At 37.9% G+C, this 26623-nt stretch overlaps 1 protein-coding gene across 1 annotated transcript in view; it reads right to left on the minus strand.

Moving 5' to 3' along the window:
- Positions 1-2220: 2220 nt before the first annotated feature.
- syndig1l (synapse differentiation inducing 1-like) overlaps positions 2221-26623 on the minus strand; it is a 41600-nt gene continuing 17197 nt past the window's right edge. The window contains exons 3-4 of the mRNA XM_026142757.1: positions 13997-14134; positions 2221-4284 (exon numbers count right to left, since the gene is read on the minus strand). Of these exons, the coding sequence (XP_025998542.1) occupies positions 4126-4284; positions 13997-14134 (297 nt within the window). The 3' untranslated portion in view covers positions 2221-4125. The remainder of the gene's footprint in view (positions 4285-13996; positions 14135-26623) is intronic.

A 26623-nucleotide genomic window follows, 5' to 3' on the forward strand; every position in this document is an offset into this window, starting at 1 on the left:
GGACACCGTGTGGGAAATGTTAGCTTGTTCTGTTGGCATTTTGTTCACTGTGTGAAATTTTGAGCTGGGTAGGCTACAGCTCTGCTGTTCAATAATCATAATGGTTGACAACACAAAGGGAAATGTACTTTCCTGCATGCAGCAAAGAGAATGGTGCAGTTATACAGATTTCAAAGCTGCTCCTCTGTCTCTTTCTGGCAAAACCACCTACACCCCATGACTCAGTCTGTGTTTGCTTTTGCTTTAAGAACAACTCAAGCATCTCAATTACTCAGCCAGTTCCTTCAGATTGTGAAGGGCTTTTCAGATATGAATCCAACTATAGAACTTCACATTACAAAAATCAGAGAAAGAATTTTTGCTTCCAAGAAAGGCCATCCTTCCTGATTTATTTGTCATTACATTTGAACATGTCTTTATTTGCAATATGTACATGTTGCCGTCACACAAGATAGGAAAGAAATCCCAAAGATAATGTAACAACATTGTTTTTCTTTAACGCGGCTTAAAGCACGACACGAAGAGATCACTATCAACCTGGCATTCAGCAAACTTCTTTGTTGCATGGATGTGTAGCTCATCACAATGAGGAAAAAAAAGAATAACAGCATTAAAACTTACGTATTGTTGTAACACTTTGCACAATACCATGTTGCCAAAGAAGCCAGCTAAAAACACATCATTTGAATGACACGCTACAAAACACAAAGTATCTTCATCGCTATCAGCAATAAAACTTTCTCCGTGAGATGAAAACAAACTTTCGCTATAGGTACAGTGATGGTGATGTGTGCATACACTGCAATCAGTAGCTTGTGAGTTAAGTTTGGGACAAGTGGTCAAAAAGGTGTCAAAGGTTATCAGACTAAACATATACAGATACATTATCCTGTCTTCAGAACCCCTTAAGAGTGCACTGTGGTCCATTTCTGACTTATTTTAGTCAGAAGATGATTGTTTACCCATAAAGGCAGTCAAAGACAACATTCAAAAGAAACTTTGGGGTTTTTGAATTAAACTGCAGCTCGGACCCCAAACTTCAAGCTTCCTCTTGTAGAGAATATGTAAAGATATTCACTCGTCATTAGCACATGAGAACAGAGTTACATTTTAGCCTAAAAATTTCACAGAACCAAGGATGTGTGTAAATGGATTGTTTACTTGCCTGGTTTGACAGCAAGCAGTGACATCAAAAGTGGCTTATTAGTGAAATTAATGTGGTTGTGCTATTTTAGGGCTATGCTCCAGAGAATATGCATTCCTTCAGAAAAAGCCATTAATGGGAGCTAATTGTGCACCATAACTGTCAGGTATGACTAATGCAGGACCTGTGCAGGGTAGCAAAGTGTATATCATCCCCTCTTGAGGCTTCACTGCTTGAAATAGTATCTGCCAGACTTGTGTAAAAACACAAGCTAAAATATCAGTAATTAATAAGCCCTTCTTGCAGACAATCTGTGAACTTGTCTGTTGAACGTCTTCACCTTCAAAGTGTGAAGGAACAAAGCGAAATCTCCCCTGTTTTATTAGCTGGAATAAGGGAAAGTGGGAAAAGGCATTGTGCAAAATATGAGCCTTTTGGTTTGTTTTTTAATTTAACTCAGTTGAATTTATGATTAAGGAAAGCTCTAAATCAAATAAATGATCAGAGCTAAAATCAGGACTACCACACTTGGAAAAGTCTACATATATATATATATATACATATATTAGGAGTGCAACAATACTCGTATCGATATTGAACCGTTCGATACAGTGCTTTCGGTTTGAACAATACCAAATTTTTTATTTATTTTATCAACTTTTCTTCTGACGATGCTGTCTGTGTTAAGAGCTCAGTGGATCTGCGTTCGACTACTCCGCCTAGGCTGCACTGTCGAGTGCAGATCCACTGAGCGCAGCACAAGCTAGCAAGACAGAAGCTAAGCTCGTTGCAACATGGCAACTGCCTCAACGGTACCCGAAATTGAACCTCCCCCACCCTCATTCTCTGTATTGAACTCTCTTTTCCAAAGATGAGTGATTCCTCGATCAGATAGATTTATTTGTTTTATTATTTTGCTTTTGTTGTTTCAGCAACATTAAATTTAAAACTGTACTTTTGAGTTAAAATATATATTCATAATTTTAATAAATGACAAATTAAAAAGGCATGAACATTTTTTTGTATCGAAAAAATATCGACCCGTGACACCAAAGTATCGAACCGAACCGTGAATTTTGTGTATCGTTGCACCCCTAATATATATATATATATATATACACACAGTTAGAAGTCTGGAATCTATATACGTCACCAAATGTTGCATTTCCTTGCTTCAGATTCACTGCTAGGCCTTTACTGTGGTCACATTTAATTGCTTATTATTGGGTTTGTATTTAACGACATGCTCGGTTCAGACAGATACGCACGAATTACTTCACCATTGAAGGATATGTAACTGTTTTGCCTTGGGTTGCTTTTGCAGTATGCTTTCCATTTCCACTGTGAAGTTCAGTGTGATCAGTTTTACAGCTACAGCTGAATCTGAGCAGAGTGTAGTCGTGTCATTATCATCAATAAACACCAGTGACTCAGTTCCACTACCAAATGCCACATTTGACCATTTGAATCTACTCCAGATCTTTTATTTGCTTAATTTATAATACAACGGTGCAGAAAACCAGGCCTCACCTGGCTGTGTAACTGCTTGTTAGTCCATTGTCCAATTATAAGTATTTTTTGAGCCTCTTGAAATTAAATACTAATTAAATACTTCTGTTAAACCACTTGAATGAAATCGGAAAGTCTGCACATCTTGATCGTTTGATTTCCAACAAACCAGAATTTACACAATTAAGTCTTTGTCCAAAAACCAAGAACCTAACTGTATGTAAGTCCTGCTTTGAACTGACATTATGTACTTTATGTATATGGCATCCTTAAATGGCTCATGCTTCATTTCATATTTCTTGCTGTGTTATCAGATGTATCACTTGTAGAAACACTGGACACCATTTGCCCTGAATATCTGGCCATCTCACATCTGTGCTTTACTTCAAAGGCCATAAATGAAAATTAGTTTAAGCAGTATTAATGAAGACACTTTTTAAACAGTAGAGAACACAAAAGGACAAACATTAAAAAAACAAACAAAATAAAGCAAATTTGTATGTATGTAGGCAAACATATCTGCATGAGCAGATTTTAGGAGTACTAGGGATTTGACAGATGGCTAGCTTTACTGAGGAAAAATGCAGGCCTGTGGCTCCATTGAGATTTTTCTGATTCATGCCAGTGCATTTGTTTTAATGAGAAGGGAACCGTGTTCCCTATTATAATTATTATTATTTTGATTTTCAAGAGTTTGATCCTTTATTGATGAACGCTCTATATTTTTTTTCTTATGTCCCTCTGGAAATAAGTCCTTTGTCATGGTTTAAGAAAGTGTAAATATTCTCACATCTTCTTTTTTTATTTTATTTAAATCTTGGGGTGTGAGGCAGTCAGCCCAGAGACAAATGCATTTTTGAGCTGATGGGGGCAGATTATAGTATATTAAAGACAATCCTAGGTGGCAAACTGAGATGATACAGGGCAAGACTCCACAGGGCAGCTCCAATTTTAACAGCAGCTCAAACAACAACAGTATAGTATTGGTTTAGGTGAATAAGTTACACTGTGTTGATCTGAACCTTCCTAAACCTCTGCTTGTTAATAATTGGTTAAGTTCAATAGGTTACTGTATGAGCTTCTCTCTTCAAAGTTTCTTTAGGGCTTGTGGAACCTAAAAATCCGTCAGGAGAGGATGAAGCAAACATGGATTTAAGCCATTGCAATGCAAACTGGGCTCCAACATGGAATGCTTCCTTTACTCAAACCCTCTGTCTCAGCAGTCTCTCTCAATCCACAGGCCTCCCTCTTCTTGCCCTCTTGCTTGACCTCTCTCCAGTCACTGTGGCAAATCTTGGCTGACAGAGGGCCTGCAGGGAGAGAAGTCTGGAACAAAAGGAAGGTGGAGGGGGGGAAAAAATTGTACATCCTGGAAAAACTTTCCTCAAAGTCTGCAGGCGCAGTGACATTCCCCAGAGGACGGTGTTCTCTTCCTGGGCTCCCTGGAGGTGTTTGGAAAGAAGGTGTGACTGCTATATGTGCCCTGGTTTAGAAAGGTAGGCAATGAGCGCTACCACTACCCCTACATACACACCGGTGCCTATAGTGATGGAGAGGGCAGCTAAGAACAAAGCCCTTCGGGAGGCGATGTTGGCCAGCGGGAAGTCACCTTTGTTCACTGCCTTAGTGGTCTGTAAAAGAGAAAACAAAGAAGAAGAAGAAGAAAGTCAGAGGCTGATATCATTTGCAACGACTTCAAGAGAAATGGTGAGCCACTGAAAAATATGTTGTTTATCGTTTCTATTGCAATGTAAAACCTAAAGTCATGGAAATGGAGAGACCAACTGACTGACCTGTGCAAATAAATACATGAACTGAATAAAAAATGCATTGCAGGACTAAGAAATCGCAATCAGTGTGAAAATGTGAAGGACAGGAGGTTATGGTCACCTCAGCTGCTATCACTGAATGACAAAAATCGTATGGGGGGAAACAAGATAGATAATTTATCATTGAACTAAAAAAATAATAATTATTTTCATATTTATATATCACACAGTTAATCCATGCTTTCAAGTCACAGAGTGTAAAGCTGGTTCTTTATGCGCCCACACTGCTTTTTTCCCCCTCCAAAGAGTGACTCCCACTGACATGACCCATTTACAACAGGCACATATAGATCCTCTTCACGAGCCCCTGTTAGTGTAGCTAGAAAAAGCAGCCGTTAAACCGCAGTAAATACTAGTTTTTGTTTTCAATCAAATAAGAATCCTAAAATTGGTGTTATATTTTGTCCTCTGACATACATTTATTTTTCAAGCAATCTGCTTTTATAACAAAAACCACTCTGAGAGCACAAACCTCTGCCAAGGCTTCTCGTTGTCTGGGCAGTATTTGGTTTCAAGGAAATGGGAAATGGCATTGAGATCTTTATGCATTCATTTTGCTTTCTTTGTTCTTTTTATTCATTCTTTAAGAAGTGTGTTGTACAATAAAAAGTAATTTCAGGCTTTTCTTTTTTCTCTGTTGAAACCCATTTTAATATACTTGACATGTTTTTCAGTACAATTATGTTTTACTTTACTTACTAAACTTAATTTTAAATGTTTAGTGATAAATGTCAAGCGAAAACGTTTCTATTGATTTTTTGTTTGATAGTTTTGTTTTCCAAGTAAAATCATACTTGTTCATGAGCATGTATTCAAATTGTTATGTATTTAAACACTTAGCCTTTTACTGTAATGTATATAACAACATCAAAATAAAATATTAATAATATTATAATAAATATAATATTTATTCACTGTTTTCCCATACGTTGTCAATACAAACAATGGCAGTGATAAACATATTTTTAAATACCTACAGCTTTACTATCACTTTGACTTTCAGATCAACCTATTAACATTAAAGGAAAGGTCAAAGGTCAAATGGGGAATGATATTTTATATCGTTATACTGTACTGTACTTTCAATACTAAGAATCATAGTTTATAGGTGAAGTTATAAGGCTTTTGTCAGTTTTTAAATCCATTAATCATTAAGCTGACCTTTAAGACCTTGTAGGATGAAAGCCAAGTTTTAATGAATTGTTAACATTACCCAACTCTACACACATACAAAGTTTTATCAGAAGTGATTCAAAACTCTTTGAGCTTTTCTGTGTTTACAGACATGAATGATGACACGCATGCAGGTACTGCAGCCTTTTTTCTAAGTACATATGCCAACTGGAAAACCAATTGACAAAAAGAAAAATATATATATGTATGTATACATTTACAATATAATCACATATATATGATTTGCAAATTGACTAAATTTGATTTGTATATTTAATCTGTCTGATTTGCGTTTCCAGGAAACTACTGACTTTGTGTTTTACAGTGCAAACACTGAAGCGATTATGTTGCATGATTCAGCGTAATGAATATAAGCTTGAGCATTAATATAGTGTATTTTTAGAAGTGTATTAGAAGAGTCTATGGTAAAAGAAGAAACTAAATGAACACTGTGAGATTAACAATGGGCAGTACTTACATTCTCAGAAATAACAATTATTTGATACGTAATAACTTCAGAAATAAACAGACTGAAACTTGGTTATGTTTTGAAGTGGTCCGTTTCCTGCCTCATTAGTCACTGTAGATGTATATTAAACATGTTGGTTGTATTTAAACACATCTAAATGTAATCATGTAGGCGAAAAATTCATCCTAATTTTGTGGTGATTGTAATGTGAAGTCTGGGCTCCAAAACACTGAGCTGAAAATGATTATAAAGCAGGGAGCTGCAGAGTTGTGCAGTGTTTGGATGTAGTATTTGGAATCTACATCAAAACATACATTTTTTTAGCATTTATCATCACACTATAATTATTGTAATATATGCATGCATGTATGTTTCCTATCTCCCACACATAGGGCGGGGGATTTGCTAGTTAATAATGGTAAATAGAGAATCTCCTCTCTAAAGCAGGAGCAGGTATAAAGACTTGTGGTTGCTGTGCTATGTAACCTTTAGCTATCTTCTTGTTCAAATGGATTTCCTCGCCAGAAGGGAAAGGAAGGGAAAATAGACTATTTTGATTTCTCTTTTTCATTTAGTTCACTGAGTGGAGGTTATCCCTGAAGCAGAAATTACAGAGCATAAACTGTTATATTGGCGTTTTTTGGCCTTTGTATTGGCTTTTTAAGTTTCTTGTTTCATTTTTCTTCCACTAAATTAAAATAAATTCAGTTTTTTTATTACAATGCCTTACTGTATTTACTACTTTTTTTTCCCCACAGCAGTCAAAGATTCAGCAGTCTCCAGTGTTCAACATGTTTATAAATTACAACCATAATTCAATGTGCCAACAACACAACACAGTCAGATGGGTGTGAACCTGTGCTAACAGAATTTTGAAATGCACTGTGTGGATGCATGAAATGGCCTTCATTATTCTTGTATCCAATTTAATAATGATGTGTGGCATGTGAGTATGATGAAGTTGGCCTTAGGGTCACACTAGCTCACTCTGCCACTTTCATTTTGGAGGTGAGCCACAGCACCAAGTACATGAGGTAACATTTCTTACTAAAAATCAAGGTTAACAAGGATTGCACTGCTACTCAGGTGCAGCTCTCTCAGTAGTCAGAGAGTTTGCATCTGGCAGAGGCAGGGAGTGGAACCCTAAACACAAAGTCTCCATTAAAAAAAAAAAGAGCTATACTTGGTTTGACCTTTGACTTTGAAAGTCTTGCATATGAGTTGCTTTTGTAGAATTGCTTTGCTCAACATAAGGGAAAACTGAGAAGAATTCTGAAATCTTCTTCTCATTGAGAAGAGCGAGCTGGTTCAGGTATGTAGTCTAATAGCATCTTTCTTTATTTAAGTGTGGTCTTGTTGGATATCTGAGGGGAGAGAAGAAATACTGACTGGAGTAAGGATTACTTGAAGTTTACTTTTTTAACATAGTATAATCTGAGATAGTTCTCGAGGCTTTCTGAAGGCCTTTCAAAGTTGCTTTTCCTTGAAGATTGGCTGTTTGGTTTTTTCTTGTGCTAGTCATATAAATAGTAAAACAAAATCTGTCTTTGTAACATTAAGCCAGTATAATGTTTAAGTATTGCACTTAAAATTTAATATTTTATACAGTACTGTATAATGCTAATACTGTTTTTAGCCGCCTGTAACAAAAACACATAATTTATTCTAATTTCTTTAGTTGAATCTACAAAAAAAAAAGCCAAAGATGACATAACACAGTATTTTTGTAGCAACAAGGTGATTCCCAAATAGCTGTTAGCTGAAAACGTATCTTGGCATCGAGTGCAACATGTCCTTAAACAAAATGAGGACATTTTCCTTCAGGAAAATGAGGATAGTAGAGAAAATAGAGAGTGGAAGATGCAATAAAAAGTTGCAAGACTATTTCCTAAACTATATTTGAAGGTGATGCTGACATTTTTTACTATTTACAAAGAAGAAAATCCAGCAATGACGTTTGACAGGACCCGAGAGATGCATCTGGCTCTTCAGTTGATCCATCTACTTGCGTCATTAGAAATGGTCTTACTGGGAGACCATGTGAAACATACAGTGGAACAGTATCAGCCATAGATTGGCCTCCCCAGAGTTCGGACCGCAACATTTTTGAAGCAGTGTGGGAACATCTTGACAGAACAGAACAAAAGGCAGCACACATCTAAAAAGAGCTTTAAATGTCCTTCAAGAAGCCTGGAGAACTATTCATCAATCAGACTCAGAATACTTTATTAATCCCTAAGAAAATTATTTGGTCACAGTTGCTCCAAGACAATAAGAACAGTAACAGACTGAACTAAATTAAATAATACAATATATTACAAAGTGACAAATTTAAGAAATTGGCTCTAATACATGCAAACAGCTTAGTTCAGTCTTTCTTCAATAATGAAGGTGCTCATACCAATTATTGACATTCAAACTTATTAGAATTGTGCAAACTCTGTGTTTGCCTTAGAAACTGTATTATGTTTGCACGTTTTAATAAATCGCCGCACCTACTTCCTGTTCTACCAGCAAAATATAAGGAAATATCGGAAGGCTCAACTCTTTCGCACATTACAGTACAGTTTACAGAAATACAGTGATAACAAAGAATGAGTGCAGTGTGCGATAAATCTAATGTAAAATATATATTGAAATTTCTATTAGGAAGATTGTCTTGATGCTAGCTCTGTTTAGATTACTGCACATCCCTCTCTCCCGTTTCCCCACTTCAAACTCATCACTTTTTCCTGAGGTCATTTATTCTCTGCCAAACCAATCAGATTGTGCTTTCTCTCCCACTGCCAGGTGTTATTTTAGTGTGGAATTAATGCAATTCTCTTCAACCTTACTGGTGGGTTCTTCACATCCCTCCAGTTCTCATGTCATCACTCCTCGTCCACCACCAGGGTCTAGACTCCATAAAATGACTAACCCGTTAAAATAATGACATCACAATGGGGTCTACTCACAAAAGGCTAATGGCATATTTCTTTTCCCTTTTGTGCATATTAAGTCGAATACATTATTTTAATTACTCTTTAAGTGTCTTGCTTTATCGCTCTCTCCTGACAAAAATATTGTATTATTCATAGTCTCTGCCAATTTGCACTACAGTCATGCAAACAGCGACAAAGCAGCTGTACCAGAATATGACCTCTAGTTACTCATGCCTTCCTCCATTTAGCTCGAAATTCTGGATCTCATTCTCTGCAGTTTCTCACCAGGGTAAAATAACTCCAGTGAAGCAGATATAAATGAATTTTGCATATTTAGTCTGGCTTTAGCCAATTATATTAGAACAGAACGACAGGCATTGTTTATGTAGTCATTTCAATATTATGTTAAGAACATAAATGCAGACAGGATTAATAATCAGTTGTTTTCTGCTTTTAAGGAAGCATTGTTAATTGCCATGAGCTCAGAGCTCAAGAGGATTTTTTGATGCTTACTGGACGGAAAACTTTGTGTTGGGGTTGTTTTTTAGGGTACGGAGACAATTGCGAAGCATTTAAACAAAATCAGATGCCTAAAACTTTCTGTATGTTTCTGCGAGTGCCCACAGCAAGTGAAGAAGATGTTTCACTGCAGATTACTGAAAAACCAATCACTAGTTTGAATTCCTGACTTTTGTGGATGTAGCCCTGGCTCAGACACAACGCATCTGTCAGAACCTTCTGTAGTTTTGCAGAATGCACGCAGAGTGGCCATTAGGAAGGGTCTTGTATCACTTTGATTGTTTGAACTTAATAAAAAAAACAGCACAAGGTATTGCCACTTTGCTCTGTTTCTCTAAGGCTGAGCAGATTTTTGAAGACAAAGTTAATAGTCCAAGACAAAGACAGCTAGATTAGAGCCAACGAGAGAGGCTCTTTAGACAAATGCCTCGAAAGGTCAGGAAGAAAATCCAGACGAAATATGTGCATTCGAGGCAGCCTTCAGCTTCCACATCAATACAGTAATCACTGGAACAGAAGCACCATTATGAGGGGTTTATGGGAAATTAGGCTTTAATTTGCTTTCAAAATGACACAAAGCACATTCTCCCTCTGACAATATATTAGCACAACCCCACAGAGGTCTTTGGGGACACTAAAATAGTTCTGACTTGTTTTGAGATTCAGACTGAAGAGGGGTTTTTTTCTACAGAGGCTATTCAAAGGGCACTCACTCGAGGGTCAGTTTCTCTGGTGCATTTGTCAAATATGATACGCAATGTTTGTCAGTTAAAATGAAATCAAGGCATTTTGTGACAAACTGAAATAATGCTGTAATGTGGACTGAGAGTGATGAAAATATCGCAGCTTAACTTTTAACACTGTCAATCATTGTATTTTTCCTTGAATACCCTTGAGAGCAAAATGGTTAGAAGCATTTAAGGCTTTATCTCCACCACCTTGACAAAATGATTGAAATGTGGTGTCATAGAAAAAAGATAACATCTGAGACTCGGCTGCATGGAGACTCGGCACCCTTAACAGGTTTTTCTTCCAAACAAACAACACTCGACGCCCCCTTCTCTGTGTCTGTGTCTCCGCCTCCCTCGCACAGACAGGCACAAATAGAGAAACAGTTTCACTATAACGAGCTCATTCATTTTCATTCTTTATTATGGCTCGTACGCCATACGATAACTTCAGGGGAGTCTTATTTGCAAGATCATGAAATAGATTGTTGCTGCTCCTCAGCCCTGCACTTTCCAGTGCAGATGTCTCAGAGCTAAGTGACGAATTTATCAGCATCTCCAAAACAAAACACTCACCCAATTAGCGGCAATAATTGAAACTCAATTCCGCTTCCCAATCAAATGCTCAAAGCTAATTTCCCTCAGATATTTATGGTATTCCAGTTATTATCAGCTGATGCGTGCGTTTGTGGGGGGAGGTTAACACTGAATCTCAAAATTGTGCACCACAAGTTACCATAAAGACATTATGCACAATAAAAGCCGTTGTCTTTGGCGAACAGCGTTACAGCAGCATATGAATGCATGTCTGTTTTTGTGTTAAGGTGTTTGCTGACGCCTTCACTCACTCGTCTCCTTGGCAAAGCAGCGGCGCTGTATTTGACTAGGCCTGACCTTCCAGTGGAACAAAAACACTATTGATCTGCCATCCACAGAGTCTATTACAGTCGCTAACGTGTTTGTTTTTAAATGTCCTTAGAGTAAGTGGTGAAGCTGATGTGCTATCATTTCTAAAATATAAATAAATAAATTTCTTTGCCCTTGTCACATCTACAGTGTTCTACAAAGACAGAAAGCTCTGCCAAAGCAATGAAATGAGCAGGGTGTGTATATGTGAAAGGAACCTGCGACAGAGGTAAATCCCTATCTTAGAAAACTGATTTCCATCCCAGTTTGCATGTTAGGTGTGTTTTAACAGTCAGGTACAGGAGTGGATAATTCATTTTCCCAGAGGGCCACATGAGAACCTGGGACTGTTGTGGAAGGTACAGCCTTCTACAACAGTCCCAGTTTCTCAAGCGGCCCCTTGAGACAATTAATTGCCCAGCCTCGGTCAGGTAGCTTGTTGTAGGTAGGCAATATTTATAAGCATGGCTTAGGGTTGCTTAAGCATTCTCTCTCAGTAGATCTATTGAAGCTTTCTGATTGAAGTAAAGGGTAAATCAATATAGTTTTCATATACGGAATTTTCTTGATGCACTGATTGGAAATTTCAAAAACGTAACTGATTTTGCTATGTGGTCCACAGCTCTTCCAAAACAGTGCCCTCAACCCAGCAGCGAGCGAAACGCATGCTTTGTTGTATCTGAAAGCTCCATTTGTCTGATTTTTACCCCCAAACATCATTGTGACAGACAGATTACCTTAGGCAACAATGCAACATCTGTTTATTGTTTTCTCTCATCAGTTCTGGACAGCACATTCTCATCCCAGGGCATCACTTACTGCTGTTCCGGCAAATGACGCAGGCAGAGATGCACACAGGGTGCGTGCCATGGAAATATTAGATTTGGAAAAATAGCTGTCTTATTTTTGAGATCTACAAAGTACTCATTTGGAGTGGCAGTGGAATAATCAGCCAGAAGAACATGGCTTTGAATTTAGGGACTTTGTTTTGCTCTTTGCTTCGCTTGCACCGCTATTTGGTTAGGTTTGGAAATTGAAACAGGGTTCGCTTGAATGCTCGCAGGATTGGGATGTTGGTATCACTAAGGATAGGATTCTAAGATTAACAAAGTCAGAATGATACTATTGATTGTGTGATGATTGCACAGTTTAGGAGGACCAGTTGCTAATCTTGCTATTTGAACCCATGTCTAAAACAAAAACACAGAAAATCAAAATTATCCTTTAATTATATTAGATAACATCCAATCCAAAAAGGAAATCTGACTCAGCTACAACTAGTTATGGTTTGTGTTGGCTTCTTTTAATGAGTCATATATTCCTCAGCCATTATATTTTTATGAAGTAAAAGCTGATAAAGATTCTGATTTTACCTACATGTTGAGTTGATATTGCCATTATTGGCCACCAGTGCAGTGCAAATGCACCGGTAAGCATACTCAGACATGTGCTCTGCTAGCTCCTATAGAATCACCACTTTCAGGTTGGTCCTTCTGAATAACGGCATGAAACGAAGACCAGTGAAGTGGGTTATTGAACTATAAAATTAAGCGATCCCAAACTTCCTCCATATCTTTGAAATCCTGACAGCTCTTCAGGAAAGCACCTTCTAAAGGGGGGAGATTGGCAGAAAAATCATCCATCCCTAAACACAGCCATCACTTCCCCATAATTACCCAGGAAGAATCAAATTAGCTCCTGACAAGATAATTCACTGACGGGCTTAGACTACTTGCGCCCAAGATAAGGCAGCTAAATGCTTGAGCTTTTGATAAGAATTTGTGGTCAGACGCAGGGCAATTTAATGAAAAGCTTGTCTGTCTCTAGCACGTTTGTGTGTTTGTATGAGCAGTGCGTGTGTTTACATGCATTTTCGGACATACTGTGTGTTTACGCTTGTGCTGATAGCCTTTTAATGTGTTGTCTTTATTATGCTGATGATTCACAGGACAGACTTGATTAGCGGCAAGACAAGAGGCACTCCCTGTGCTCTTTGGTTGACATAACATCATCAGAGTCATTTCAAAGAGAACTGAAAAGAGGGAGGAAGTCTGGCTGGAATCTATTAGATACCTATTATGTTGTGATTGCAGACGTTACTGAAAAGAAAATATTGGTAAAGCTTCTCGCTTCAGATTACGTTGTTTAGGGTCATTTTTAGTATTTTTTTATGCTGGACTGCAATAAAACATTCGTTTTTAGTGCATCAGTCAAAAGAATGCCAGTGTGTCTGCAAAATAATTACGGCTCATCTTTCCCAAGGGCTCACCATCTTTAATACATCAGCCCGCCTTTAATTGGGTTCATCTTCAGTCCTCTTGAAAAGTCTACACGTTCAGAGATCCTCTCTCATCTTATTATTTTGAATACAACCTTTCTTGGCATTTACAGATAGAACCTTGAAAGTGATTTATAGACTCTTCCTAAAGGAGGCTCTCAGCCTGTTTACAGAGCATCAAGCAGCCATTACAGATTGGCCTTGAGTTATTGATGCATAGCTCAGTAAAAATTGGCCTTGCAGTAAGCGAGTCAGCTGTCAGTCCTTTTTTAAGAGTGAAGGCTCTTAATCTTTTGGTAATGAGTCATACATAAAGACGGATAGATGTGTGTGTTTACATGTTTGTGTGTTCCCATCTCTACGAATTTATAGAAGCATGTGTATGGGTGATTGGGGGGGGGGGGGTGGGGGCATGCTAGACCTTGACAACCAGATGCTGCATCATTCATGTGTGACAGACCACAACTTTGAAAGGGTATGCATTGCATGCCTGTGTTAATATGTGCATGTGTGGCCTCACCCCTTGTGAGAAGTAAAATGCTGCAATCCCCAAAGGCCAGAAACAGCAGAGCATGGAGAATATGGCCAGGCCGAGATGATCTCGTGGAGGGACAACTATGAAGTTGTCTTCACTCTCGCTGTCGGTAGAACAGTCTGTCTGCACAGAAAACAGCAGTTAATGTTAAAACATATAGCCATTTAAAATTTCATGATGTATATGGGCAGACTGTGTAGTTTCAGTGGCGATGTAGCAGTAAACAGGTGGTTTGAGAAAACACTGGAATTGATTCCTTTTGATTTTTGATGCAGACAGCTGCATCAAAATGCAGACAAAGACTGATGCCACTCTTATGCTTTGCAAAATTTAAGGCTATTGACAACAATCAGTTAGTATACAGCCTGGAGAATTGTAGAGACTAACAGCTAATCTACCCCTGCACAAAAGGCCACAAGCACTTCATTAACTGAAAAGCTATATTTTTGTCACAACTCATAGCCAATGACAAGATGGGTTGTTATGCCAATTGTGACTTTGTTTACAATAGTAAAAACAAAAGTAAAAATAATAAACATGAAGTATGTGGGGTCAGAGGTATCAGTTGTGGCATGGATGATTGAGATAAGCATTTTTCTGTTGTTGAAAGTGGAGTGGATCTTTTTGTTACTTAATTTTCTTAGGTCATTTTTTTCAACCCACAAGACAAAATTTTTTGTTGCTAAAAGTTTTTGCTGCATCTGAAATTTTTGAGTTAAGATCTCAAAATTTTGAAATGCAAAGAAAAAATTTAAAAAGCTAAAAACAAAAAAACCCACTACAAATGGAGAAAATAACCTGAAATTTCAAGCTACCAAGTTGGAATTTGTGTTGACTTGTGAATGAGAAAAAAATGTTTGTTTGCTTTTTTAGTGCCAGAATAAAGCTTCCATGGTAAGTAGGCAAACTTTGATTCTATTTGACAGAACTCTGTTTTATGTGCTAACCAGTTTTTGGTTGAAGACTAAAGTTAAAACCTGACCAACTTAGGTTAGATATTAGCCATTCGTCTTTTGGTATCGGCATATATAATAGCCCAAAAATGAACATTTAAAAAGATAGCAACCAGCTGATCCAAACCAAAATAAATAACCAAAAGGTTTGTGAGAAAGAAAAAAATAATCAGCCATTATATTGAAATATCTCAGTTTTAGATATTGGTATCACTCTTAAAACAGATTCAATATCCTCTAATCCTCAGTGAAAGCACAAGCATTATTAACCGTTGAACAGTTTCTAACTACTGAGATAGAAATTTCTCATTGCAAACTCATAGCAATACAGGTAATACAAGTAATATCACCAAGACACCTCATCCTGTATATTTTTGGGCGCCTAAGTCCAACCATGTGGAACTTCTGTAAATTTTCTGTCACTGGATGATGAAATTTGCCAACAAACATACAGATAAAAACAGGATTTACTTTAAAATACATATGAGTAAGACTTCATTTATATGGTACAGCAGTCTTTGTACAGGTAGAGTTGGTTTTCAAGTTGAGTGGGTGGGAAAAGAATCTCCACTTATTGAGAAAGAAAAAGGCATTTGTGTAATGGGAAACAAAACATACCAGCGTATGCAGGATCATTTGCTTCCACATAATGTCACAGCTCACATTTATAGACTTTTGGTGATGGCCCATTAGTTTCTCATTAGTTCTGAGATATGCAGATTCCTACATTTTGGCATCTAAACAACAGATGGCATGAAAAAAAATAGCTACGGTTGAAAGTACACCCCATTTCAGATGTGAAATAGTTATGAATCAAACACACCTCCTCCCTAAAGCTTTATGAAACTATTTCACGCTCCATGCAACATTTCTCACAAGAAACTGCAGCAAAAGAGAATAGATGCTCATACATCTGCATACAGTTTAGGATGATGCAAATTCAGAGTCCTGATCCAGAGCTGAAAAGATCAGTATGTGTTACAATTCACAAGTCGGTACAGGACGTTCTGACTACGTCATTCTCTAGCATGCACGTATACAAACACGTTCCTCTTGCGGCTTTGTTGTTGGATTCTTCGACGAAGCCGAGACCAAGTACAGAGATTTATTTTCCAGGGATGAAAAGAAGTCTCAGATTGAGGCCACAGTTTCTATATGAGACATTAAGCTGCATCCTTCCCACATTATCCTGTTTGAAGGATGATCCAGCATGAGGGTGGAACATGGAAAATAAATGAAAAATACAATCAAGGCTAACAAATTGTGGGTGACTATTGTGTCAAATAAATAGACGTCAATTTTGCTCAACATTTCAATAAGAGAGATGATGTCTGCACAGATGTTGGATGTCAGGCAAAAGGTCAGGGAAGGAAGGCAGAGTACGTGAGAATCGTTATGATATATGATCTGACCAGATAATAATAATTATTATTTTTTAAGATAGCTATAGTGACAATTTTATTCTTTTTTATACAAGTTCTGGTTAAGGCAGGGGTGTCAAACTCCAGTCCCGGAGGGCCAGTGTCCTGAAACTTTGCTGCAGCACACCTGAATAAAATTAGTAGGTCATTAAGAAGACTACAGAACTTGACTGTATGCTGAGGTGGCAGTTCAGCCATTTGATTCATGTTACAGAAGCTCATGAGTGAATGAACATGGTGCAATAAAAGTACTTTTAGAAGTTACCACCTTTCCTATCGCTCACACGTTGATTCCAGATATTGTATCAAGAACCAATCCTAGACCATGGCTGGCTTGATAGAAGAGTGTACAGTTTTTACTTAAAAATGCATTTCTGATGTTTATTTTTGTGTTTCATATCGGTGAACAAGAGTGCAGAACAGTGACATTAGCATTATATTGAAAGTTACGCTTCTGTAAACATGTTAGAGTATTGGAAATACATTTGGTTTGAGGGCAAAACAGTTTTTAATTAATTTCAATAACACACCCTCCTTGTAACAATGTTGCCTGATTGATGATGAGGATTAGCGGGTGGGTGGCTGAGATGTATGGGGGCCCTGCCCACCGATGGAGGGGGAAATACTGGTTTAATCGTCTCCAAAAATAGACCCTTTGAATGCAACCGTATTATAGAAAGTAATTGAGCCGCAGAAGAACATTTCTAATTTCTCTGTGCACTCAGACAATGCCACGCTGTGTGAAAAGCTTTGCCTACAAAGCCGTTAAAAGCTGCAAAAACGGGCCCCTGTCTAGGTGGTCAATATATTTTCATGCTCTTTATAATGACATGTGGACACCAGAAGGTTGCAACACATGAACATAATGCAGCTTAAAGAGTGCATAATGTCAGTCTGCTGTTGTGGCCTTAAGCAAGCACTATGGTGCAATCTCTGCAGAGCCAGCCCTGCTGTGTGCTGTGCCTTAGAGCTCCCTGACAATATCTGCACAGCCTTCTGGCTGTTTGGAGAATCAAAACACACATCATCCAGGGATTCTATTGGCTTAGATTACTGTGGGGAGAAAAGTTCAGGAAGCAGGGGAGGCAGGCAGGTGAAGATTTAGGTTGTCTGAAATCAGTGCAGACCTGCAGATAAGTCTGTGTTTAAGGAAGGAAGGTCATTAATCACAAACCTTCAAAGTAAAACAGGCCACTAACCCGTCTGGAAGACTGTCTCAGTTGTCAGTGAAATTACTTTATCTTTTACAGCATTTTTCTCAAAATTAATGATGGGTATGAAATCAAATCAAGAGCTGAATGACGTTACGGGTCGCAAACTTCTTTACCGGGTTTACAGAAAAACCCATCAACAAAAACTGTTGGATACTGTTTGTGACCACAATATTTAAACTTAGCCCTGCTTCCTGGCCCAACAAAAGCTTATTATTGTTATTAGAATATAATGGTTATTAGAACTGGAAAGTGAATGATGACAAAGGACCGCGTTACCTAGAACAACACAGTGAATCACAGAATAGAATAGCCCTTTATTGTTATTGTACATGTACAATGAAATCATGGTTGATCCACTTCAACTGTGTAGGAATAAAATGTAAATAGCAAGGCAGCAGCAATAAATAAAAAACTGGAGAAATATATAGAAATAGAAACATTTCATTATTTATCATCATTTATTTCACAAAGCTTGAGGGGATAGGTTAATTGGAAAATCCAAATTGCCATTGTGTGAATGGTGTGAATGTGCGAGTGAATGTGAGTGCGAATGGTTGTCTGTCCCTGTGTGTTGGCCCTGCAACAGACTGGCGACCTGTCCAGGGTGTACCCCGCCTCTCGCCCTATGACAGCTGGAATAGGCTCCAGCGCCCCCCACGACCCTGAAAAGGATAAGCGGAAGCGAATGGATGGATGGATATTTCACAATGATTGCTTCTAAAAACACACCCTGCAAACCGTGCTGCTTTAACCTCTCTGCTCTGTGTCTCTGTTAAGCTCAGCTAAGTTAAATAGACACCCAGACCACAAGAGTTCCAGATAAATACACCACCACACGTTTTTAGTTTGTAATAGGAGATGCTTAAGTAAGAAAACCTTTATATTATTTATTACAGACATATTTATCTGGAAGATGCTGTAGATTATACCTTCAGTTTAAACAGCTTTGTAGTTTTTTGCCAAACTTTAAATGAGCAAATGCGCATGTGGGTTTGTTATGAAATGTTTATCTCTCCAGTAGCAGAAAGGACTAATGACTTGTGTATGCAGATGATGCTATCTGTGCTCAGATATCTCCTACGAGGTGTAAATCCTGTCAACATGCGGTAACTGGCTGACAGTTAATGAACAGCTAACTGATGATTTCACCATTCTGCTGTGACAGCTTAAACAAAAGCTTGTGTAATTTGCACTACAGGAAATGTGCCCCCCAACCTGTAGAATTTAATTAAATGTTTTATTTATTGATTTATTTTCATCAGATCTGATGTCATCTAAATGTCACAATTCCTGATGACAACAGCAAGATCATTTTTAATCTTTGCAAAAATCATGGGGAGGATTTTCACAAATTTGGGTACCGAAGCATTTTATTTTATTACACATTACATGTATTATTTCATAAAATAACCCATTGTGTGTGTGTCTACCCGATAGTTTAGTATGCACTTCTGCCATTATTTTGTGAACAAAATTAAATACATCATTTTCCACTAATATCCAAAACAGTGCAATAAAAGAAAATGAAAGTTATATCTTCAACTACTTTAAAAGCAAAAGCCAGCAGTTTAAATAACAGAAATTAATTGTGTGAGGCTACGCAAAGGTAAAGTACTACAGGATGGTCTCTAGAAAGAAACTACTTAACAGCCACAGGGCACTGAATTATTTACCTGCTTAAAAAAATAGATTACATTCAGAATATTTATATTTCGGGTGGTGAATATGAATTCAGGTGAAATGAAAAGAAATCGTGCAAGAAAACAAAGAACGTTAAAGCAACAAGCAGAAGTCTGTAGCCACTAGCGATTCAGTACTAATCGACACAAAAAAGCACTATTGTATTATATTAACAACTGTAATGACCTTTTTCCATTAGTACCTACTCCGGTCACCTCGGCACAGCTCAAAATGGTTTTTAGGGATTTCCATTAGGTCATAGTACCTGGTACCAGGTTTTTTTTTTTAATACCTACTCGACCGGGGTTTCAAGCTATCTGAGGCGATCCAAAAATGTGACATCAGCAGACTGCATGCCACGGATTGGCTAGTCAGTAGCATCACTCAATGATTTATGAAAGCATCTTCTTCACAGAAATCAAAACAACCATTTATGAAACTATGAGGGGAGTGGCTGCACAGAAACAATACTCTGGTCTTGGAGTTTGACAAAAGAGCCACAGACTGAGTAGCAGGTATCACATAGAAATGATATTATGGGGTATTGCCATAACAACCACATGCACATTTGGTGGTACTCTGTTGTGTCTTCACCGCTAGCTGACACTCAACTTTACAGTCAGGTAGGCACACAGCCCCTCACCTCGCTAGCAGCTGAACACAAACAGCAACAATAGAACAATGAACTTCAAGGTCAGTTAAGCACTCATTTCAGCAGCATTGGCATATTAAATATTTAATGTAACTATTAACCTGGCCAGTGTACCCATTACCATTAACCATTTAACTATCAGAAATTCCCAGATGGATAACAAACCCAGCCTCAGCGCATCATAAGCTAGCATACAGCTAATGCTGGTATCAAGATAAATGCAATGCGTTAGGAAGGGCATCAGACATAAAATCTGTGCCAGTTCAACCATGCAGGTCCATCCACAGAGTTAATTTAACAGGATAACACCAAAAACAGTTATGTTTCTCTTAACGTCCCAGCAACTAGACAGAAAGAATGCTAGCCTACATTACCAACTACTTATCAAATCAAATATCTGGCATACAAACACCATACAGTTTCGCAACTGTATTTTTCTTTATTTTTCACCACATCAGACAACCTAAAAAAATAGTGTTGTCATTGGGGTTATTGTTTGCACTGTTCTAATCACAATCATTTTTTCACTCCTATGCTTCTGAAAATGGCATAAAGTATCAAATTTAATTTAATGTAATGTCTAAATTTGCATTTTCTTCTAACTAACAGAGCAACACTGCTCTGGTTATTTAAAAAAAAAAAAAGCCTCATCACATTCGATATATGACCTCAGTAAAATTTTTCCTAATAACCATATTTTCTCAGATGTTAGTTTATAGTCTATCAATACAGCACAATGTTTATTCTGTAACTTGTGGTTCCATTTAGAGTGAAAAAAAGTATGATTTAGGGTGCAGATACAATTTGCTACCATGAGTGCTCACCATCCCTTGTTCTCACAGTCAGATCCCCATTTAGCTAGTAAAAAAAGATGCCCTAGATGTGTGGTTTTAGGGGTTTCAGAGGAATAACAGAAGAAACACCAAGTAAAAAATAATATAATCTTTACCATATGATTAGTAAGATTTACACAGTACCTGAGTGCACAAACTCTGGGTCGACGACACTCCTGTATGTGAGAGGCATATTCAGTATTAAGAGCTTTTCATGATGTCGTTCTCCCAAACATGTATTGCAGTTATAAGGGGATGTACTTGCAGTGTTGGATTAATGAACAAAATATTTGTTATTTTTCCTTTTCGTTGCCCCGTTGCTTCTTGTTGACAGGTGTGCAATTTAGGATCGTGTAATGAGGCTGCAAGAGGGAAACACTACACATCATGCTTAGCATTCACATCAGGTTGTGTAAACAGGTTGAAATGCATAAGCAAAACTGTGCTGTTGAGCACAGAAATTGGTGATTAAATCTGACAAAAATAACAAATTCTTGTTTTGTGGGACCCCAGTACAAGTTGGATTTTATCTTTTTTGAAACACTTTTTAAAGGTGCAGTTGTAGGGTTTCATGAATCATGAATCTGACTGGTCAATCCAAGGACTTTTGCTGTGTGTTGCTCCCCATATAGTACTACCATTCATTCCCATCACTTCTCCACTATGAAAAAAAAAAGGCATACATAGCATAAAGAAAAATGAAAAAACTCTATGACAAGGTAAAATGATCAAAATAAAAAACAAACAAATTAAAAAAAACATACAGAATCATGGATCATGAACTTTGTATAAATCATATAAGTTGCAATACTAATGCAACTTATATGGTTTATACAAAGTTGCAACTAATAATATTTCAGCAAACAGGAGCACACTGTGTTCCTACATTATGCAAATGAAAGAAACTCCTGAAAAAACTCAAAGGATAGGGCTGTCTTAACTAATCTAAGTAGCTTCAGAATATAGAACATCCAAAACACATTCCTGCAAGTTGGGATGAGAGCACCGTCACCCCAACTGAGACGGTAGCTGCATTAACAGTAAAAAAGCTTGCATCTATAATTTAGCAGGTAATTGATTCGCTGGTGCCTTTAGCTGTGTAATACGTGATTTGGCATGACTGTATTACATATTCACATCCATTGAAAAGGTGTCAAGTCAGACCTGCCACAGTAATGGAGAGGGACAGATGGGATATAAATCAGAACACCCTCTTGGTATTATAACTAGCCACAAATTCTACATATTGCTCATTTTGTGAGGAAGAAAAACCCCTAAATCTAACAGACTAATCATTACATGTCTGCCCATAAAAATAAATAAATAAATAAATAAATAAATAAATAAATAAATGAAAGAAAGAAAGAAAGAAAGAAAGAAAGAAAGAAAGAAAGAAAGAAAGAAAGAAAGAAAGAAAGAAAGAAAGAAAGAAAGAAAGAAAGAAAGAAAGAAAGAAAGAAAGAAAGAAAGAAAGAAAGAAAGAAAGAAAGAAAGAGGGAAAAAACTGCTCAGGGATTGCAACATGTAATCACTCCCGAAGGGCTGATATTACTCGAAACTCATTGCAAAAGCATCTTTCTCATTATTCACGTTGCTATTCAGGCAAGGATTAAAGTTACAACAGTGACGTCTGGCAGAGAGAAAATCTGTGCTACTTCGTTTCTCTTTCAGGAATCTTATTCAGAACCAAAAATAAGGAGAGTCTTTTACTCCTTATTCTGTAATTAACAGTGAAAGCCACATATCATATTATCCTCATTTAGGATGACCAATTATGCCTGCTGCTGCTTACTGACTCCCACTCCTGTTCTGGGTAGAGACTCTGCAAACATGCACTTGAATCACTATGATGACCATCATTAATGCTTTTTCCTCTGCCTATTCTTAGAACCCAAATTGGTGTGCTCCTTTGTCTAAACAGTGGCTATGGGTAAATAAAAAAGAAAAATGATCTTTAAGATTAAATAAACAACTAAAAAGGCTGTTTGTGTCTCTACAACAACCTCATTTGACGTATTTATGATTAGGTTCAAGGCAGACTCAGGGTTTTGGTAAAACACTGTCATACAGTGGGGCAAAAAAGTATTTAGTCAGCCACCGATTGTGCAAGTTCCCCCACTTAAAATGATGACAGAGGTCAGTAATTTGCACCAGAGGTACACTTCAACTGTGAGAGACAGAATGTGAAAAAAAAAAATCCATGAATCCACATGGTAGGATTTGTAAAGAATTTATTCGTAAATCAGGGTGGAAAATAATAACAATAACAAAAATACAACTCAATACTTTGTAACATAACCTTTGTTGGCAATAACAGAGGTCAAACGTTTACTATAGGTCTTTACCAGGTTTGCACACACAGTAGCTGGTATTTTGGCCCATTCCTCCATGCAGATCTTCTCGAGAGCAGTGATGTTTTGGGGCTGTCGCCGAGCAACACGGACTTTCAACTCCCGCCACAGATTTTCTATGGGGTTGAGGTCTGGAGACTGGCTAGGCCACTCCAGGACTTTCAAATGCTTCTTACGGAGCCACTCCTTTGTTGCCCGGGTGGTGTGTTTTGGATCATTGTCATGTTGGAAGACCCAGCCTCGTTTCATCTTCAAAGTTCTCACTGATGGAAGGAGGTTTTGGCTCAAAATCTCACGATACATGGCCCCATTCATTCTGTCCTTAACACGGATCAGTCGTCCTGTCCCCTTGGCAGAAAAACAGCCCCATAGCATGATGTTTCCACCCCCATGCTTCACAGTAGGTATGGTGTTCTTGGGATGCAACTCAGTATTCTTCTTCCTCCAAACACGACGAGTTGAGTTTATACCAAAAAGTTCTACTTTGGTTTCCTCTGACCACATGACATTCTCCCAATCCTCTGCTGTATCATCCATGTGCTCTCTGGCAAACTTCAGACGGGCCTGGACATGCACTGGCTTCAGCAGCGGAACACGTCTGGCACTGCGGGATTTGATTCCCTGCCGTTGTAGTGTGTTACTGATGGTGACCTTTGTTACTTTGGTCCCAGCTCTCTGCAGGTCTTTCACCAGGTCCCCCCGTGTGGTTCTGGGATCTTTGCTCACCGTTCTCATGATCATTTTGACCCCACGGGATGAGATCTTGCATGGAGCCCCAGATCGTGGGAGATTATCAGTGGTCTTGTATGTCTTCCATTTTCTGATGATTGCTCCCACAGTTGATTTTTTTCACACCAAGCTGCTTGCCTATTGTAGATTCACTCTTCCCAGTCTGGTGCAGGTCTACAATACTTTTCCTGGTGTCCTTCGAAAGCTCTTTGGTCTTGGCCATGGCGGGGTTTGGAGTCTGACTGTTTGAGGCTGTGGACAGGTGTCTTTTATACAGATGATGAGTTCAAACAGGTGCCATTCATACAGGTAACGAGTGGGGGACAGAAAAGCGTCTTACAGGAGACGTTACAGGTCTGTGAGAGCCAGAGATTTTCCATGTTTGAGGTGACCAAATACTTATTTTCCACCCTGATTTACGAATAAATTCTTTACAAATCCTACCATGTGAATTCATGGATTTTTTTTCACATTCTGTCTCTCACAGTTGAAGTGTACCTCTGGTGCAAATTACTGACCTCTGTCATCATTTTAAGTGGGGGAACTTGCACAATCGGTGGCTGACTAAATACTTTTTTGCCCCACTGTATTAGGAGATAATTCAGGTGGAGGAGGCACAAACAAACCTGTAGTCACACAGTTCATTAAAGTTGGTTTCTAAGTTGTATTAGCTCAAAGTGCAGTGGAAATGTTTTCCATAATCATCAGGTAGGAAAATACTAATAGAAAAACAAAGGTTTATGTAACTAAAAGATCTATAAAAAATAATTCCTTATATAAAATTCTGCAACTTTAAAAATATGTCATTATTCACACTCCCTCAAGGCCAAGTTTGCTTAATTTTATAATTCCTGTGGAACTAACCCTGTGGCTTTCCAAGTGATCATTTGTATAATATATAGGGCCATGTATTAATGCATGCTGAGTGGAAGAGAGCAAGGCCATGCCAAACAATTAATGAAATGCAGTGACTCAAACTGATATCCCATTTTAATACCACACGATCCCAGGAAGCAAAGATTGTCAGAATGCAAACAGAGTTTGGTTGGCATGTTTTGTTTGTGTGTGACTTAGTATTGCATTAGACAGAACATCACTGCCATACTTTTCCGTTTAATAATCACCCAAGGACTTATGATGTTGCTGTTAATACTCCTCCAACAAAATGTGTCCATGTGGTTGGAGGAGGACTTTAGTGTCCTATTAAATAGAATGGAAAAATCCGCTGCCTTTGCAGTGGTGCCTTTCATACCTATCTGGACTCTTTACAACTTCAAATATACTAATCATGCATGTTATCACACACAAAGTGGCAATCTGTCAGAACTCTTTTGCAATTTTAAGGAGAAATTCTGAGCTACTATTTCAAAAGTAGTTTTGGCACAAGATTTGATTCATTCTTTAAATGATGTAAAAAGGCAGCCAAGAGCAGAGCGACTTAATAAATACACATAAATGAGCATTCCTAAATCTTTTTATAAATTAACATTGAAGAAAAACTTAATATGGAATTAGTGTAAATTACTGACATTCCAAATGAATATAACATCAAAGGAGAAAAAAAACAATCTTTAATGAAGGATAAGGTTTCTGCTTATCATGACCACATTTTTGAGTTATTCTCGGCCAATGGAAGCAGTGACTCACAGACTCTGGAAAGTTACAATGTTCAATCAAGTTTTTGGAACCAGAAGATTTCGATAGATCAGAAAGATTTTCCAAGCTGAGAAATAAATATCTTTAGTTTGAAAAGAGAACACTTTCATTTTGCTGAATTGGGAATGACTCAAGAGATTGGTCTGTCATTTTCTGCCACAAAGAAATGTCTGAAAGATTTCACTAGAATACATGAAACATTGTCATAATGGTTAGACCTTTCAGAGGAAGAACAATGTGCGTGCAGTGAACTGAAGAATGACTACATTTTGGATTTAATTAAGCCATAGGCACTAATATTCCCACAGATTTAGACAGAATTGATAACCTTTTCAATCAAACTGGTCTGATTTAAAATTCAGAAAGGCAACAGAGGTCAATTATTGTATTTCTTTCTCTGGATTTCTCTTCAAGGCTTAGGGTTTTAAAATTACAATATCTCAATTGGAAAAGCTGAAGAAAGACAGGATTTAATGATTTAATGAAATGTTGCCACTGAATATGATATGCACTGATGAATGCAAATTCTGTACGCTGAAGAACATGCAACAGATGGTGCAGCCATTTTCAAACTCAAGTTTTGGTAGTATTCGTTGCTGTCATTTATTCTCCTCTTCCATTAACACTGTGCTGGTGAAGTCCTCCCATTCTAGGAAAGCCCACCAGGCGTTTTTCTTTTCCTGTTATATTTCTGAATATGTAGCTTCTCAAAGCACATTCCATGCTTTAAGGGAGTCATAAATATAGCACTTATAATGGAACTGTTCATATCATTAACACCATGTAAGTATGTTTACCAGCGAGGGTCAGAGGTTTTTCTCAAATTAACAATATGTGATATAACTACAAACAACATACACTAGCATAATGCTGCTGCTGTGACAGAGACGCATTTACTCAAATGATTTAAAGAACACCCATATTCCAGTATGTCAACGCCAGTAACACGTTAAGCCTGTTCATCCCTGATTCTATATATGTATAGTACACACATAATCGTTACACTAGTATCAGGGTTTTAGCGTGAAATTTAGGACCTTGGGGGGAGGGGTATTAACAGGACAGTTGAACATTGACATTGCAGCTCTCTGTACTTCTGTGCAGAGCTGCTGATGCTTTGTGG

Source organism: Astatotilapia calliptera, chromosome 15 (genome assembly GCF_900246225.1).
Source record: "Astatotilapia calliptera chromosome 15, fAstCal1.2, whole genome shotgun sequence".
Taxonomy (NCBI): domain Eukaryota; kingdom Metazoa; phylum Chordata; class Actinopteri; order Cichliformes; family Cichlidae; genus Astatotilapia; species Astatotilapia calliptera.